This window comes from Enoplosus armatus, chromosome 5 (genome assembly GCF_043641665.1).
Source record: "Enoplosus armatus isolate fEnoArm2 chromosome 5, fEnoArm2.hap1, whole genome shotgun sequence".
NCBI classification, from domain to species: Eukaryota; Metazoa; Chordata; class Actinopteri; order Centrarchiformes; family Enoplosidae; genus Enoplosus; species Enoplosus armatus.
Window position 1 is genome coordinate 26,324,251 of NC_092184.1, and position 17,611 is coordinate 26,341,861.

The 17,611-nt window shown below is 45.9% G+C and overlaps 1 protein-coding gene across 1 annotated transcript; it reads left to right on the forward strand.

Annotated features, from left to right (window-relative positions):
* Positions 1-1,641: 1,641 nt before the first annotated feature.
* Positions 1,642-16,756, forward strand: LOC139285529 (scavenger receptor cysteine-rich type 1 protein M130-like). The gene is made up of 16 exons (XM_070906096.1): positions 1,642-1,699; positions 3,183-3,473; positions 4,246-4,560; positions 4,638-4,919; positions 6,457-6,771; positions 7,454-7,467; positions 8,856-9,135; positions 10,007-10,321; positions 10,399-10,680; positions 12,198-12,512; positions 12,590-12,871; positions 14,389-14,703; positions 14,781-15,071; positions 15,426-15,758; positions 16,068-16,153; positions 16,601-16,756. The coding sequence occupies exons 1-16, from the start codon at positions 1,642-1,644 to the stop codon at positions 16,754-16,756; spliced, it is 3,930 nt and encodes a 1,309-aa protein (XP_070762197.1).
* The last annotated feature ends 855 nt before the right edge of the window (positions 16,757-17,611 follow it).

A 17,611-nucleotide genomic window follows, 5' to 3' on the forward strand; every position in this document is an offset into this window, starting at 1 on the left:
CTCGCCAACGTCACTTTATCGAGTCTGTGGGTCTGAACAAAGACACTTAGTTTTCAGTTGTTAGATATGTAAACAAAATGTTCTCTCAATTACTGTTCAAACGGTCACTCTGTGTGGGGGTGTGGTAGTGATATATGTGTGTTCCTGTTATTTAAGTTTTGACAAGACAGACAGACAGGCAGAGATGTATAGCAGCGCCTGCAGTAACCATAGCAACTATAATTATAATAATAATGGAAATATGACTGATAATAGTCGTTACAGCTGTAATAATAACTGAGATATGATTAATAATAGCAATAACAACTTTAATAGTAACAGAACAACGACTAATAATAATAACTGTAGTGATGAGAGTCAGGCAGGCCCATGGCAGCAGCAGCCAGGCGTACCAGGACCACGATCCACAGGAACCTGCGAGACGAGAAAGCACAAAGAAACTCCAGGAAGATATAAAGTTAGTAACATGCATTGGACTGTGATGAAAGTGTAAAGATGGAGAGGGAGAGGAGGAAAGCTCAGTGCATCATGGGAACTAGGGGCTGGTCCAGGCAGGCCTGAGCCTGCCATAACTATAAGCCTTAACAAAAAGCAAAGTTTTAAGCCTACTCTTAAAAGTAGAGAGTGTGTCTGCCTCCCGGACCCAAACTGGGAGCTGATTCCACAGGAGAGGAGCTTGATAGCTGAAGGCTTTTGGAGACTCTAGGAACCACAAGCAACCCTGCATTCTGGGAGCGCAGCGCTCTACTGGGGTAATAGGGTACTATGAGCTCTTTAAGATATGATGGTGCCTGACCAGTAAGAGCTTTGTAGGTCAGGAGAAGGATTTTAATGCAGTGAGTGCATACAGCATATATAACATATATTTGTAAATTAACCACTGAAAGGCAACATGCAAACTAGACTATGTCGCTTTTTAGTGGAGGTTGTTGAGGCTGTATGACTGCAGACACTAATCAGGGCTGGAGGTGTCCTGTCAACAGTTTTACAGACGTCTCTTTTATAATGGAGGTCTATGGGGAAAATAATTTTGGTTTTAGCAGCTCTATTAATAGCTCCATGGTTGTTATCAGGTCAGGCGTGTCAGTCTGTTTGCATGGATAAACCTGGTTATTATAACTTTTAAAGTGAAAGCTTTCCTCCAGTTGTTCTCACAGATGTCCTTGTCTTTGCTCTGGGGGTGGCAGTCTGTTGGTGGTTAGTCTCGCATTAGTCTCACATAGTCAGACTTCCACACTTTAGTTTTAGGTTAATCTGGCTGCTGTAACAACGACACTGAGAGACTGAGCTCAAAACCTCAGGGTACGTTTTTTCTATGATTGAACATTTGGAGTTCTGTATGCACTGAGGAGCAGACTGACTCATGTTCCTGAAACTGTTCAGGCGTGTCCAGACATACAGTCCAGCTTTTATCTGAAAAGTTTGGCAGATGGATCAGCAAACACACATCAAACAGTCCAACAGTGGACCACAACCCACCATTCGGGATCGACTGCTTTAAAGTATCTGGATCTCAGAAGATCTAGGAGCTACTTGTTGGAATATCCATTATCTATTTCTATTTGTCCTCTGATTCACAGCACAGTGACAGAACTCAGCAGAACTGACAGCTAGACAGAACGAAGTGAAAACCTGGTTCTGATGACGCTGGACATGGATCACATATTGATGGTGCTCATGGTGTTGCTCTGGAACTCAGGTAGGACCTGAAAGGTGACCATTGCCGTCCATCTGTGTGGATCTATAAATGCAACAGTACTTTTCACTGAAATGTGAACAAATGCTCCCATCTGAATCCTCATCTGGGTACCAAGCAGTAGACAGCCTCTCTCTTGTTACAATGCCTTGTTTTTGGATTTTGGTGTTTTTTATTTAATTGCTCTTGTGTAATTTCTATTTTATTCTATTCTTATTTTTATTTTATATACTTACAATTAATCTATTTTAAGTTTCTCTATTCATCTGTACTTCTATCTGTCTTTGTGCTGCTGCAACTCCTGAACTAACATCAACCAATCACCAACACTCAAGTGACATAATAAGCCATATTGTATTGAAACTACTTCCTCTGACAATAAGAGGATTTTCCTTACATTTACATCCACTAGCTGGGACCACACCATCAACTGAGATGCTAATAAATTGTTAACTGAATATGAAACATATGAATAGTGACTGGCGGGTGGGAATGGTGGGGCAGGATGTAGACTGCATGTGGGGAAGGCCTACATCCCACCTTAGCTTCCGGGCTCTGCAGACCCCCAAAAGCCTTCTTGCAGATATAGAGATAAGTGACCATTGCAAAGGTGTTCATTTGGTAGCAGAATGAGTAACTGGCTACCCGGTGGTGGTAAGAGAAAAAGGCTGCAATTGGGTCATGGCCTGCCTGGACCAGCCCCGATCATTCAAAGTGGCATAGCAAGGAGAAGAGTCCAAGCGTCACTTTCTTTCCTCTGAGATACTGCAAGGTCTTCAATCACACAAGTTCACATCACCAATGCTCACCTCTAGAGTGGCTAGTAGCACTCATTCAGGTTTATGAGCCTTCTCGTTCACTACGATCTGAAAAAGAGTTAATGACGACTAGGCTAGGTACTTGTGTCCGCTGGAACATGCAACTGAGTGTTGTCAAAGGTGTCTCCTTGAGCTACTGTGGCTTGGACCTCATTTACATGTCGATTAGCACAAAAGTGTCTCTGCCAAATGAATAAATGTGAATGTAAAAATAAATAATAAAAAGAAAAGAAAATTCTCACAAACCCTCAAACCTGGACTCCTCAAGTGCAAACAAGCACTGAAACCTGTAACAAAAATAAATATGCTGAAATGGACACCTCACCCCATGACTTGGATTTAAATATGTTATGAATCTGTTTGTAGCTATTGACCTGTGTATCAGGGACCATCAGAGGCCTTTCAGGGACTGAGGGAGAGAGAGAGAGAGGTGGTGGAAGATCTATCTCCTATAAGCTGCATTCAGTCCAGAGCTCTGGTCAAATCATTATCCTGCTCTAATGTATGTTGATGTTTATGTTCTAATCAGGTCTCCAGGCAGAAGAAATCCACAATCACAACGGTATGAATATATATATATATATATATATATATAAATGTAGAATTACATGACAAATAAAAAGCTATTTTTTTCTTATCTTACTGGTGACTCTCTTGTTTCTGCTCAGAGCCTGATGTCAGGTTGGTGGGCGGATCCAGTCGCTGTACTGGAACACTGGAGTTGAAACATGAGGGAGAGTGGAGACCAGTGTATGACTTTAACTGGTCCCTGAAGGAAGCAGCTGTGATTTGTAGAGAGCTGGACTGTGGCTCTGTTGTTTCAGCAGGAGAGAAAAAGGCTTCCTCAAACAGAGTCTATATGTGGAGGATGAGCTCTGACTGTGTTCAGTCTGGATCTGTTCTGAGAGACTGTATAAGACCAAGTGTCTCTACCGTCATCCTGGAACTCACCTGCTCAGGTACGCCCATTAGTGACACCATCTCTGCCAGTAAGGTTTTGTAATGTGACAGTAACGGGTAGAGAAGAGGACGTTTCTTTTTATGTCAAGTCAAATAATTTCATATTTTAGGCATTCCCAAGGAAAGTGGACTGTCTCTCTCTGTTTCACAGTTTTTTAGAGTGTAACTGACTTGGCAGCTTCTTCACTGTTTCAACTCGTGTTTTTAACCAGTTAGTGAAAAGCTTTCTATGACCAGTTGTATTTTGAGTTCGGGTTACAGAAAGACTAACCAGGTAAAGTGGCAACTACAGAACTGTCTGTTGGGGGAGATCAGCTGGTCGTGTATATCAGAAGAAAAAACAAAATGGAGGACAAGGCAGGCCAGGAGGCCACCTCAGTGTGGTCCAGTAATGTCAGGTCCAAACTGTGGCAGGTTTCATTCAAAATGTGAGACCTCTGAACAGCAGTTGTGTTACAGAGAAATTCACTGCACTGTAAAATATGAGGACCTGCAGTTTGCAGATGTCTTTACTGGGGTGTGAGCACTTTAAAAAAAGACATTATCTTAATAATAAATACGTACATGTAAATGTGTTCTATACAATACTGTAAATATTTATACAAGAAAAAATCTTTCTGTCTCTCTGTCTGTCTCTCTCTCTGTCTCTCTGTCTCTGTCTCTGTCTCTCTCTCTGTCTCTCTCTCTGTCTCTCTGTCTGACTCTGTCTCTCTGTCTGTGTCTCTCTGTCTCTCTCTCTCTGTCTCTCTGTCTCTGTCTCTCTCTCTCCAGACTCTGTCAGGCTGGTGAATGGGACTACTCTGTGTTCAGGCAGACTGGAGGTCAGGTCTAACCAGTCTAACCAGTCATGGTCCTCAGTGTGTGAAGCTGACTTTGACCAGCAGGATGCAGAGGTGGTCTGCAGGGAGCTCGGCTGTGGAGCTCCTTCAGTCCTCCAGGGGGCGCTCTATGGAGACGTGGAGGCTCCAATGTGGACCAAAGAGTTCCAGTGTGGAGGCCATGAGTCTGCTCTCCTGGACTGTAGAAGCTCGGGATCAGCTAGAAACACCTGCTCACCTGGCAAAGCTGTTGGACTCACCTGCTCAGGTAGAAGAGGAGCTGCAGCTTTGATTTGGTTCAAACTGACTTCATTCTTTACTGATGACTCTCTTGTTTCCGTTCAGAGCCTGTCAGGTTGGTGGGAGGATCCAGTCGCTGTGCTGGAACACTGGAGGTGAAACTGGGAGACTGGAGACCAGTGGCTGGCTTTGACTGGACCCTGAAGGAAGCAGCTGTACTCTGTAGAGATCTGGACTGTGGCTCTGCTGTTTCTATAAGACAGAGAGAGGAGTCCTCAGACAGACCTGTATGGAGGGTTACATATGAATGTATTCAGTCTGGATCTGCTCTGAGGGACTGTGTAACATCAGATTCCTCTTTCCACATCCCGGAGATCACCTGCTCAGGTAAGTCCATCAGTGATGTCATCTCTGACAGTGTTTCAGTGTGTTCCTCCCTCTGTCACAGTGACAGTCAGTGGTTTCCATTGGACTGAGCTGTGAAGTTATCCAGGACAATAACATCCTAAAGGGGAAAGAAGTGGGGCAGCTGGAATTGCGAGATCACGTGAGAAACCATCTTGCGAGGCTTCACGTTCTATGCTTGTGGCTGAACCACAGTGGTTTAGACCAATCACCATCCTATGAGGAGCTACTGGCAGCTACAGGCGTGGGTTAGGTGTGACGACAGCGAGAAGCGACTCTTCGTTCGAAAACAACAATGGCGACTATTAAAGAGGTTAGCGTAGAGGTTAGCACCTCTTAGCATATGGAGAATTCTACCAGCTCTCATCATGGCTGCCTCTGAGAAACGTCCGGTTGGGAACCTTCCTAAGCAAAGAAGACTATTTGACCACAGTCCCAGTTAGTTACAGCGAAAAATAGAAAACAATTAGTGTCAAACTGTACGGGACATTGGACAGCTGAAGTCGGCTGTCTGTGGAAACACGTTAAACGTGACATTTATCATGGCGTCACCTGAACGTGTCGACTAGAGGAACGAGACAAAACCAGACTGGAAGGAGAGTCCTCCTCCACACAGCCTTCAGGCAGCCTCTCACCGCAGCTCCAGACCAAAGCATTAACTGATGCTACAGGAGTGTGTTATCGCTGCAGATATGAGACCGTACTCAGTCAGAGAATACAGAATTTAAGCATGTGGTCAAAGTGCTTGAGCTGCAATGAGCCCTCAGTGTGCCCGTTAGTCAGTGGTTGTTCCTGCTCTGTATAAACCAGCAGCTGCAGCTGTTCAGGAGCTATCAACAGGTCAGGGTCTGGGATGGAGCAGCGCTGACATTTGTTATTTATTACTTCTTCTTGACAATATGTCAGTATTTGAGTGCATTAAAGGTTACAATAACAATTATGGCCAATGAGTAGCTGTTGAATGTTGACATTTTTCAAAATAAATCACATGGCATTTTTTTGTTTTCCCTGCTGTACTGAAAACATAACAAACGGTGATCCCAAAACCGAGGTACATACTGAACCGTGAATTTTGTGTACCGTTACACCTCTAGTGTTGGATGCCTAAAAAATAATGACTTGTCGTATATAATGTGTTAACATTAACGTTACACATTTTATTTTTACTTACGAAGTAGTTGGACTGGCTAGCTAGTAATGTTAGCCTCGACACCAAACTGAACCGTCAGTGCAAAGTGATGCATCGATAAGTTAGCTAGCTAGCTAACATAACGGCTAACTAACGTTACGTCTCTCTGATTTATTCATAAACCTTCGTTTGATTAGTTTATTACTGAACCCGTCCGTCACAACACGCTGCGCCGCCCACCACCACAAGTCACTGCTCAACCTGTGGGAAACACTGACCTCTCATTCAAGAAAATGAAACAGAATCACAAGATAACAATCTCAACTATTTCTGTCTCTGTCTCTGTCTGTCTCTGTCTCTGTCTCTGTCTCTTTCTCTCTCTCTCTCCAGACTCTGTCAGGCTGGTGAATGGGACTACTCTGTGTTCAGGCAGACTGGAGGTCAGGTCTAACCAGTCTAACCAGTCATGGTCCTCAGTGTGTGAAGCTGACTTTGACCAGCAGGATGCAGAGGTGGTCTGTAGGGAGCTCAGCTGTGGAGCTCCTTCAGTCCTCCAGGGGGCGCTCTATGGAGAAGTGGAGGCTCCAATGTGGACCAAAGAGTTCCAGTGTGGAGGCCATGAGTCTGCTCTCCTGGACTGTAGAAGCTCGGGATCAGCTAGAAACACCTGCTCACCTGGCAAAGCTGTTGGACTCACCTGCTCAGGTAGAAGAAGAGCTGCAGCTTTGATTTGGTTCATTTCTGTTCTAATGAAAGTCACTTTGTTCTTTTTCTAATGACTCTTGTGTCTGTTCAGAACCTGTCAGGTTGGTGGGAGGATTCAGTCGATGTGCTGGAACACTGGAGCTGAAACACCAGAAAGAGTGGAGACCAGTGAAAAGTTGGAACTATGACTGGACCCTGAAGGATGCAGCTGTATTCTGTAGAGATCTGGACTGTGGCTCTGCTGTTTCTATAGAATTGCAAACGGCTTACCCATACAGACCCGTGTGGGAGATGAGATGGGATTGTGTCCCCTCTGGACCTGCTCTGAGGAACTGTGTAACACCAGATTCCTCTCCCTTGAGCTTGGGGCTCACCTGCTCAGGTAAATCCATCAGTGATATAATCTCTGACAGTAATGTTTCCAGTGTGTTCCTTCCTCTGTTACAGTGACAGTCAGTGGTTTCCCTTTCCGTATAGACAGAATACCTAGCTCTAGCCCTGAGATTCAATGCCGCTATTGACACAAGGCAAATCCCACCCTCAATGTCAGAGTCAATAATCTCCCTTATAAAAAGGGTAAAGAGACTCTAGACTGTGGAAGTTACTGACCCCCCAGCCTCCTGTGCTGTGATGGAGAGCTGTTTACAAAGGTTTTCTGTAATAAGGACAAATATACATCCAGACCAAGAGGGGTTTGTGAAGTGGGTAGATTTAGAGGAAGAACTGAATGTCCCATTAAGGACAGCAGACTATTTGAGCCAGTGTCCAAAAGCTAATAGGCAGAACCCAATAATTAGAAATATTATTACACTAGGAATATCTGGCATCGTATATACAAGAAAGACGGACTTTCTGGCAGGATCAGCTTCAATATGGAATAATCCAAAACTGAAAATAGGAGGGAAGATGTTCTTCTGGAGAGAGTGGCACACCAAGGGGTCAAGCACATTGGATGTCTCGATCATAACAGTACCTTAAGAACATTTGAAGAATTGAGGGAACTCCACAATCTTGACGTTTCTATTTATGTCAAGTCAAATAATTTCATATTTTAGGCATTCCCTAGGAAAGTGGACTGTCTCTCTCTGTTTCACAGTTTTTTAGAGTGTAACTGACTTGGCAGCTTCTTCACTGTTTCAACTTGTGTTTTTAACCAGTTAGTGAAAAGCTTTCTATGACCAGTTGTATTTTGAGTTCGGGTTACAGAAAGACTAACCAGGTAAAGTGGCAACTACAGAACTGTCTGTTGGGGGAGATCAGCTGGTCGTGTATATCAGAAGAAAAAACAAAATGGAGGACAAGGCAGGCCAGGAGGCCACCTCAGTGTGGTCCAGTAATGTCAGGTCCAAACTGTGGCAGGTTTCATTCAAAATGTGAGACCTCTGAACAGCAGTTGTGTTACAGAGAAATTCACTGCACTGTAAAATATGAGGACCTGCAGTTTGCAGATGTCTTTACTGGGGTGTGAGCACTTTAAAAAAAGACATTATCTTAATAATAAATACGTACATGTAAATGTGTTCTATACAATACTGTAAATATTTATACAAGAAAAAATCTTTCTCTTTCTGTCTCTCTGTCTCTGTCTCTCTCTCTGTCTCACTCTCTGTGTCTGTCTCTGTCTCTGTCTCTGTCTCTGTCTCTCTGTCTGTCTCTGTCTCTCTCTCTGTCTCTGTCTCTCTCTCTCCAGACTCTGTCAGGCTGGTGAATGGGACTACTCTGTGTTCAGGCAGACTGGAGGTCAGGTCTAACCAGTCTAACCAGTGGTGGTCCTCAGTGTGTGAAGCTGACTTTGACCAGCAGGATGCAGAGGTGGTCTGCAGGGAGCTCGGCTGTGGAGCTCCTTCAGTCCTCCAGGGGGCGCTCTATGGAGACGTGGAGGCTCCAATGTGGACCAAAGAGTTCCAGTGTGGAGGCCATGAGTCTGCTCTCCTGGACTGTAGAAGCTCGGGATCAGCTAGAAACACCTGCTCACCTGGCAAAGCTGTTGGACTCACCTGCTCAGGTAGAAGAGGAGCTGCAGCTTTGATTTGGTTCAAACTGACTTCATTCTTTACTGATGACTCTCTTGTTTACGTTCAGAGCCTGTCAGGTTGGTGGGAGGATCCAGTCGCTGTGCTGGAACACTGGAGGTGAAACTGGGAGACTGGAGACCAGTTAATGGCTTTGACTGGACCCTGAAGGAAGCAGCTGTACTCTGTAGAGATCTGGACTGTGGCTCTGCTGTTTCTACAAGACAGAGAGAGGAGTCCTCAAGCAGACCTGTATGGGGGGTGAGCGCTGACTGTGTTCAGTCTGGATCTGTTCTGAGAGACTGTATGAGACCAAATGTCTTTCCCGTCATCCTGGAACTCACCTGCTCAGGTACGCCCATTAGTGACACCATCTCTGCCAGTAAGGTTTTGTAATGTGACAGTAACGGGTAGAGAGGAGGACGTTTTGTTTTTATGTCAAGTCAAATAATTTCATATTTTAGGCATTCCCAAGGAAAGTGGACTGTCTCTCTCTGTTTCACAGTTTTTTAGAGTGTAACTGACTTGGCAGCTTCTTCACTGTTTCAACTCGTGTTTTTAACCAGTTAGTGAAAAGCTTTCTATGACCAGTTGTATTTTGAGTTCGGGTTACAGAAAGACTAACCAGGTAAAGTGGCAACTACAGAACTGTCTGTTGGGGGAGATCAGCTGGTCGTGTATATCAGAAGAAAAAACAAAATGGAGGACAAGGCAGGCCAGGAGGCCACCTCAGTGTGGTCCAGTAATGTCAGGTCCAAACTGTGGCAGGTTTCATTCAAAATGTGAGACCTCTGAACAGCAGTTGTGTTACAGAGAAATTCACTGCACTGTAAAATATGAGGACCTGCAGTTTGCAGATGTCTTTACTGGGGTGTGAGCACTTTAAAAAAAGACATTATCTTAATAATAAATACGTACATGTAAATGTGTTCTATACAATACTGTAAATATTTATACAAGAAAAAATCTTTCTCTCTCTCTCTGTCTCTGTCTCTCTCTCTGTCTCTCTGTCTCTCTCTCTGTCTCTGTCTCTCTGTCTCTGTCTCTCTCTCTTTCTGTCTCTGTCTCTGTCTCTCTGTCTCTGTCTCTCTGTCTCTCTCTGTCTCTCTGTCTCTCTGTCTCTGTCTCTCTCTGTCTCTGTCTCTGTCTCTCTGTCTCTGTCTCTCTGTCTCTGTCTCTCTGTCTCTCTCTGTCTCTCTGTCTCTGTCTCTGTCTCTCTCCAGACTCTGTCAGGCTGGTGAATGGGACTACTCTGTGTTCAGGCAGACTGGAGGTCAGGACTAACCAGTCTAACCAGTCATGGTCCTCAGTGTGTGAAGCTGACTTTGACCAGCAGGATGCAGAGGTGGTCTGTAGGGAGCTCAGCTGTGGGGCTCCGTCAGTCCTCCAGGGGGCGCTCTATGGAGACGTGGAGGCTCCAATGTGGACCAAAGAGTTCCAGTGTGGAGGCCATGAGTCTGCTCTCCTGGACTGTAGAAGCTCGGGATCAGCTAGAAACACCTGCTCACCTGGCAAAGCTGTTGGACTCACCTGCTCAGGTAGAAGAGGAGCTGCAGCTTTGATTTGGTTCAAACTGACTTCATTCTTTACTGATGACTCTCTTGTTTCCGTTCAGAGCCTGTCAGGTTGGTGGGAGGATCCAGTCGCTGTGCTGGAACACTGGAGGTGAAACTGGGAGACTGGAGACCAGTGGCTGGCTTTGACTGGACCCTGAAGGAAGCAGCTGTACTCTGTAGAGATCTGGACTGTGGCTCTGCTGTTTCTACAAGACAGAGAGAGGAGTCCTCAAGCAGACCTGTATGGGGGATGAGCGCTGACTGTGTTCAGTCTGGATCTGTTCTGAGGGACTGTGTAACATCATATTCCTCTTTCCACATCCCGGAGATCACCTGCTCAGGTAAGTCCATCAGTGATGTCATCTCTGACAGTGTTTCAGTGTGTTCCTCCCTCTGTCACAGTGACAGTCAGTGGTTTCCATTGGACTGAGCTGTGAAGTTATCCAGGACAATAACATCCTAAAGGGGAAAGAAGTGGGGCAGCTGGAATTGCGAGATCACGTGAGAAACCATCTTGCCAGGCTTCACGTTCTATGCTTGTGGCTGAACCACAGTGGTTTAGACCAATCACCATCCTATGAGGAGCTACTGGCAGCTACAGGCGTGGTTTAGGTGTGACGACAGCGAGAAGCGACTCTTCGTTCGAAAACAACAATGGCGACTATTAAAGAGGTTAGCGTAGAGGTTAGCACCTCTTAGCATATAGAGAATTCTACCAGCTCTCATCATGGCTGCCTCTGAGAAACGTCCGGTTGGGAACCTTCCTAAGCAAAGAAGACTATTTGACCACAGTCCCAGTTAGTTACAGCGAAAAATAGAAAACAATTAGTGTCAAACTGTACGGGACATTGGACAGCTGAAGTCGGCTGTCTGTGGAAACACGTTAAACGTGACATTTATCATGGCGTCACCTGAACGTGTCGACTAGAGGAACGAGACAAAACCAGACTGGAAGGAGAGTCCTCCTCCACACAGCCTTCAGGCAGCCTCTCACCGCAGCTCCAGACCAAAGCATTAACTGATGCTACAGGAGTGTGTTATCGCTGCAGATATGAGACCGTACTCAGTCAGAGAATACAGAATTTAAGCATGTGGTCAAAGTGCTTGAGCTGCAATGAGCCCTCAGTGTGCCCGTTAGTCAGTGGTTGTTCCTGCTCTGTATAAACCAGCAGCTGCAGCTGTTCAGGAGCTATCAACAGGTCAGGGTCTGGGATGGAGCAGCGCTGACATTTGTTATTTATTACTTCTTCTTGACAATATGTCAGTATTTGAGTGCATTAAAGGTTACAATAACAATTATGGCCAATGAGTAGCTGTTGAATGTTGACATTTTTCAAAATAAATCACATGGCATTTTTTTGTTTTCCCTGCTGTACTGAAAACATAACAAACGGTGATCCCAAAACCGAGGTACATACTGAACCGTGAATTTTGTGTACCGTTACACCTCTAGTGTTGGATGCCTAAAAAATAATGACTTGTCGTATATAATGTGTTAACATTAACGTTACACATTTTATTTTTACTTACGAAGTAGTTGGACTGGCTAGCTAGTAATGTTAGCCTCGACACCAAACTGAACCGTCAGTGCAAAGTGATGCATCGATAAGTTAGCTAGCTAGCTAACATAACGGCTAACTAACGTTACGTCTCTCTGATTTATTCATAAACCTTCGTTTGATTAGTTTATTACTGAACCCGTCCGTCACAACACGCTGCGCCGCCCACCACCACAAGTCACTGCTCAACCTGTGGGAAACACTGACCTCTCATTCAAGAAAATGAAACAGAATCACAAGATAACAATCTCAACTATTTCTGTCTCTGTCTCTGTCTGTCTCTGTCTCTCTCTCTCCAGACTCTGTCAGGCTGGTGAATGGGACTACTCTGTGTTCAGGCAGACTGGAGGTCAGGTCTAACCAGTCTAACCAGTCATGGTCCTCAGTGTGTGAAGCTGACTTTGACCAGCAGGATGCAGAGGTGGTCTGTAGGGAGCTCGGCTGTGGGGCTTCTTCAGTCCTCCAGGGGGCGCTTTATGGAGACGTGGAGGCTCCAATGTGGACCAAAGAGTTCCAGTGTGGAGGCCATGAGTCTGCTCTCCTGGACTGTAGAAGCTCGGGCTCAGCTAGAAACACCTGCTCACCTGGCAAAGCTGTTGGACTCACCTGCTCAGGTAGAAGAGGAGCTGCAGCTTTGATTTGGTTCAAACTGACTTTATTCTTTACTGATGACTCTCTTGTTTTGCTTCAGAGCCTGTCAGGTTGGTGGGAGGATCCAGTCGCTGTGCTGGAACACTGGAGGTGAAACTGGGAGACTGGAGACCAGTGGCTGGCTTTGACTGGACCCTGAAGGAAGCAGCTGTACTCTGTAGAGATCTGGACTGTGGCTCTGCTGTTTCTACAAGACAGAGAGAGGAGTCCTCAGACAGACCTGTATGGAGGGTTACATATGAATGTATTCAGTCTGGATCTGCTCTGAGGGACTGTGTAACATCAGATTCCTCTTTCCACATCCTGGAGATCACCTGCTCAGGTAAGTCCATCAGTGATGTCATCTCTGACAGTGTTTCAGTGTGTTCCTCCCTCTGTCACAGTGACAGTCAGTGGTTTCCATTGGACTGAGCTGTGAAGTTATCCAGGACAATAACATCCTAAAGGGGAAAGAAGTGGGGCAGCTGGAATTGCGAGATCACGTGAGAAACCATCTTGCGAGGCTTCACGTTCTATGCTTGTGGCTGAACCACAGTGGTTTAGACCAATCACCATCCTATGAGGAGCTACTGGCAGCTACAGGCGTGGGTTAGGTGTGACGACAGCGAGAAGCGACTCTTCGTTCGAAAACAACAATGGCGACTATTAAAGAGGTTAGCGTAGAGGTTAGCACCTCTTAGCATATGGAGAATTCTACCAGCTCTCATCATGGCTGCCTCTGAGAAACGTCCGGTTGGGAACCTTCCTAAGCAAAGAAGACTATTTGACCACAGTCCCAGTTAGTTACAGCGAAAAATAGAAAACAATTAGTGTCAAACTGTACGGGACATTGGACAGCTGAAGTCGGCTGTCTGTGGAAACACGTTAAACGTGACATTTATCATGGCGTCACCTGAACGTGTCGACTAGAGGAACGAGACAAAACCAGACTGGAAGGAGAGTCCTCCTCCACACAGCCTTCAGGCAGCCTCTCACCGCAGCTCCAGACCAAAGCATTAACTGATGCTACAGGAGTGTGTTATCGCTGCAGATATGAGACCGTACTCAGTCAGAGAATACAGAATTTAAGCATGTGGTCAAAGTGCTTGAGCTGCAATGAGCCCTCAGTGTGCCCGTTAGTCAGTGGTTGTTCCTGCTCTGTATAAACCAGCAGCTGCAGCTGTTCAGGAGCTATCAACAGGTCAGGGTCTGGGATGGAGCAGCGCTGACATTTGTTATTTATTACTTCTTCTTGACAATATGTCAGTATTTGAGTGCATTAAAGGTTACAATAACAATTATGGCCAATGAGTAGCTGTTGAATGTTGACATTTTTCAAAATAAATCACATGGCATTTTTTTGTTTTCCCTGCTGTACTGAAAACATAACAAACGGTGATCCCAAAACCGAGGTACATACTGAACCGTGAATTTTGTGTACCGTTACACCTCTAGTGTTGGATGCCTAAAAAATAATGACTTGTCGTATATAATGTGTTAACATTAACGTTACACATTTTATTTTTACTTACGAAGTAGTTGGACTGGCTAGCTAGTAATGTTAGCCTCGACACCAAACTGAACCGTCAGTGCAAAGTGATGCATCGATAAGTTAGCTAGCTAGCTAACATAACGGCTAACTAACGTTACGTCTCTCTGAGTTTTTCATAAACCTTCGTTTGATTAGTTTATTACTGAACCCGTCCGTCACAACACGCTGCGCCGCCCACCACCACAAGTCACTGCTCAACCTGTGGGAAACACTGACCTCTCATTCAAGAAAATGAAACAGAATCACAAGATAACAATCTCAACTATTTCTGTCTCTGTCTCTGTCTGTCTCTGTCTCTCTCTCTCCAGACTCTGTCAGGCTGGTGAATGGGACTACTCTGTGTTCAGGCAGACTGGAGGTGAGGTCTAACCAGTCTAACCAGTCATGGTCCTCAGTGTGTGAAGCTGACTTTGACCAGCAGGATGCAGAGGTGGTCTGCAGGGAGCTCGGCTGTGGAGCTCCTTCAGTCCTCCAGGGGGCGCTTTATGGAGACGTGGAGGCTCCAATGTGGACCAAAGAGTTCCAGTGTGGAGGCCATGAGTCTGCTCTCCTGGACTGTAGAAGCTCGGGCTCAGCTAGAAACACCTGCTCACCTGGCAAAGCTGTTGGACTCACCTGCTCAGGTAGAAGAAGAGCTGCAGCTTTGATTTGGTTCAAACTGACTTTATTCTTTACCGATGACTCTCTTGTTTCCGTTCAGAGCCTGTCAGGTTGGTGGGAGGATCCAGTCGCTGTGCTGGAACACTGGAGGTGAAACACCAGGGAGACTGGAGACCAGTTGATGATCTGAACGATGACTGGACCCTGAAGGAAGCAGCTGTACTCTGTAGAGATCTGGACTGTGGTTCTGCTGTTTCTATAGCAGTGAGAGACGAGTCCTCAGACAGACCTGTGTGGGGGATCAGATCCGAATGTATTGAGTCTGCATCTGCTCTGAGAGACTGTATAACGCCATATTCCAATTTCTACATCCCGGAGATCACCTGCTCAGGTAAGTCCATCAGTGATGTCATCTCTGACAGTGTTTCAGTGTGTTCCTCCCTCTGTCACAGTGACAGTCAGTGGTTTCCATTGGACTGAGCTGTGAAGTTATCCAGGACAATAACATCCTAAAGATTAGAGAAGTGGGCTTGTTCGTAATATCTCACTGCTTTAATCCCCCCCAGGCTGCTGGCCTTCTTCACCTGAGAGGACACAACTAGAGGAACTTGTGGTTCTTTCTTTCTTAGTGCTTTATTGTGACATGTTGTGTATAAATGTATATAAATGATTACATATCTCTTCTAGCATGAAGGTTATGTGCTTAGGTCATAGCCAACGGTGTCCTCTTGCTCTGTGTTTTCAGACCTGCTGGTTCAGCCAGATATCTCTGTGTCCTCCTCCATGGACGGGGTCTCTGAGGCCCAGCAGCAGAGGTTTCAGGTGATCAGAGGCTCCAACTTCACCGTCAGCTGCATCATCGAGCCACAGTACCCAGGAGGCTCCTTCCATCTCACCTTCACCTCTTCCAACTCAGCGCACAACTACACCCAGCCAGCTGTCAATCACTCTGCCCACTTCCTGTTTCCTGCTGCAGACCCCTCCCACCAAGGAAGCTACAGCTGTGTTTATCGCATCTACGTTTTTTCACATAACTTCTCCTCTGAGAGCCGTCTGCTGTCTGTCACTGTCTCTAGAGGTACATGTTCATGATCTCTGTCTGAAGTGATCAGGTTCAGGTCTGGGGTCTACCACCAGAGCTCAGGGGACAGTTATCTGTGTGTTTAAATAATAATAATACTAGTAGTAATTCATTTAAATAGCACTATGAATTGATCCGAGCATGACTCCAGACATATTGACAGGATTTTGGACTGAGGTCTGGATTTCCACTGACCCTAGAACAGGTCGTCCCACAGGATGGTATCAAAAACCGATCACTAACCTGAGCTGTTGTACTCATGATGCTGATCTGTGATCTGATGTGATGATTCTGGTTCTGTTTCAGCGTTTCCTCCAGTTTTCATCTTTGCTCTCGTTCTCCTGCTGCTGAGTTTAACGTTGTACATCACTGCCATCTCTTGTTCCTGCACGGTACTGTTCACAGATTCATTGTACACAGGACACAGTTTAATTAAAGACTCGGCCTCTATATATTCAGCTAGAGGAGTGATTCAGTAACTGTGCTCTCATGTCTCTCCAGGCCACCAGGGGGCAGACGTCAGAAAGACAGATGGAGGATACTGAAGTGTTATAATCTGGCTGGCTCAGAGAAGAAAAAGCCTGAAGAACACGGCTGAAAAACTAAGAAACTGGTTTGCTGAAGAGAAAGTTAAAATATATGTACATTCCTTTAACTCTCCTGGAGACACTGCAGAGGGTTTGCAAAGACATCCCTTCAGCACCCCCCCAACAAAATAGTTGTCCTGATTCCACAACGGATCCATGGAAAACCCACTCGAACCCAACATGCATGGATAATTTAACCCTAACAGACCTGAGGATGAGTAGATCTGAACAGAACATGTTGGACTGCGGCAGACCCACGTCAACATCCGCCGTCACATGGGATCCTCTAACCTGAGTCCTGATGAATCCTCCGTCACATCTGTCCTCTGCCTCATGGCGTTTTCCATCGAGGTCAAGGAGAAGACGCCAGAGGACGCCTATTTATGTTCACCTGACAGCACCCTCTAGTGGTCGTATGAATTATGAAGAAGTCAGGCGATGTTACAGAGACACAAAGTCCATGGAGGGACAGTGGGGGACAAAGTACAACTACTAATACCACACTGTAAAAATACCCTGTCCTGCATGTAAAATGTTCCCTCAGTAAAAGTCTGAGTATAATCAGTAAATGTCCTCAAAGTATTCCAGCAGTCAGATGTCCCCTGTGTCTGTCCTCCTGTGACTGTCCTCCTGTGTCTGTCCTCCTGTGTCTGTCCTCCTGTGTCTGTCCCCCTGTGACTGTCCTGCTGTGTCTGTCCCCCTGTGACTGTCCTCCTGTGTCTGTCCTCCTGTGTCTGTCCCCCTGTGATTGTCCTCCTGTGTCTGTCCCCCTGTGACTGTCCTGCTGTGTCTGTCCCCCTGTGACTGTCCCCCTGTGTCTGTCCTCCTGTGATTGTCCTCCTGTGACTGTCCTCCTGTGTCTGTGTCTGTCCTCCTGTGTCTGTCCTCCTGTGTCTGTCCCCCTGTGATTGTCCTCCTGTGTCTGTCCTCCTGTGTCTGTCCCCCTGTGACTGTCCTGCTGTGTCTGTCCCCCTGTGACTGTCCTCCTGTGTCTGTCCTCCTGTGTCTGTCCTCCTGTGATTGTCCTCCTGTGACTGTCCTCCTGTGACTGTCCTCCTGTGTCTGTGTCTGTCCTCCTGTGTCTGTCCCCCTGTGACTGTCCTCCTGTGTCTGTCCCCCTGTGACTGTCCTCCTGTGTCTGTCCTCCTGTTATAGATTCTGTCATTAGAGGATTATTCCTCCTCATTAATGTGAAGCAGGATGTTACTGTTGGAGTTGAGGTGGAGCTCATTCTGAACAATCAGCTAATGATTATTAGTTCAC

What these genes read in the sequence shown, in the direction of transcription:
- LOC139285529 (XM_070906096.1), top strand. Translation starts at nt 1,642, where the DNA reads ATGACGCTGGACATGGATCACATATTGATGGTGCTCATGGTGTTGCTC. An exon ending in CCCGGAGATCACCTGCTCAG is followed by an intron (nt 15,072 to 15,425) that starts GTAAGTCCATCA and finishes CTGTGTTTTCAG; the next exon opens with ACCTGCTGGTTCAGCCAGAT. An exon ending in CCATCTCTTGTTCCTGCACG is followed by an intron (nt 16,154 to 16,600) that starts GTACTGTTCACA and finishes GGACTGCGGCAG; the next exon opens with ACCCACGTCAACATCCGCCG.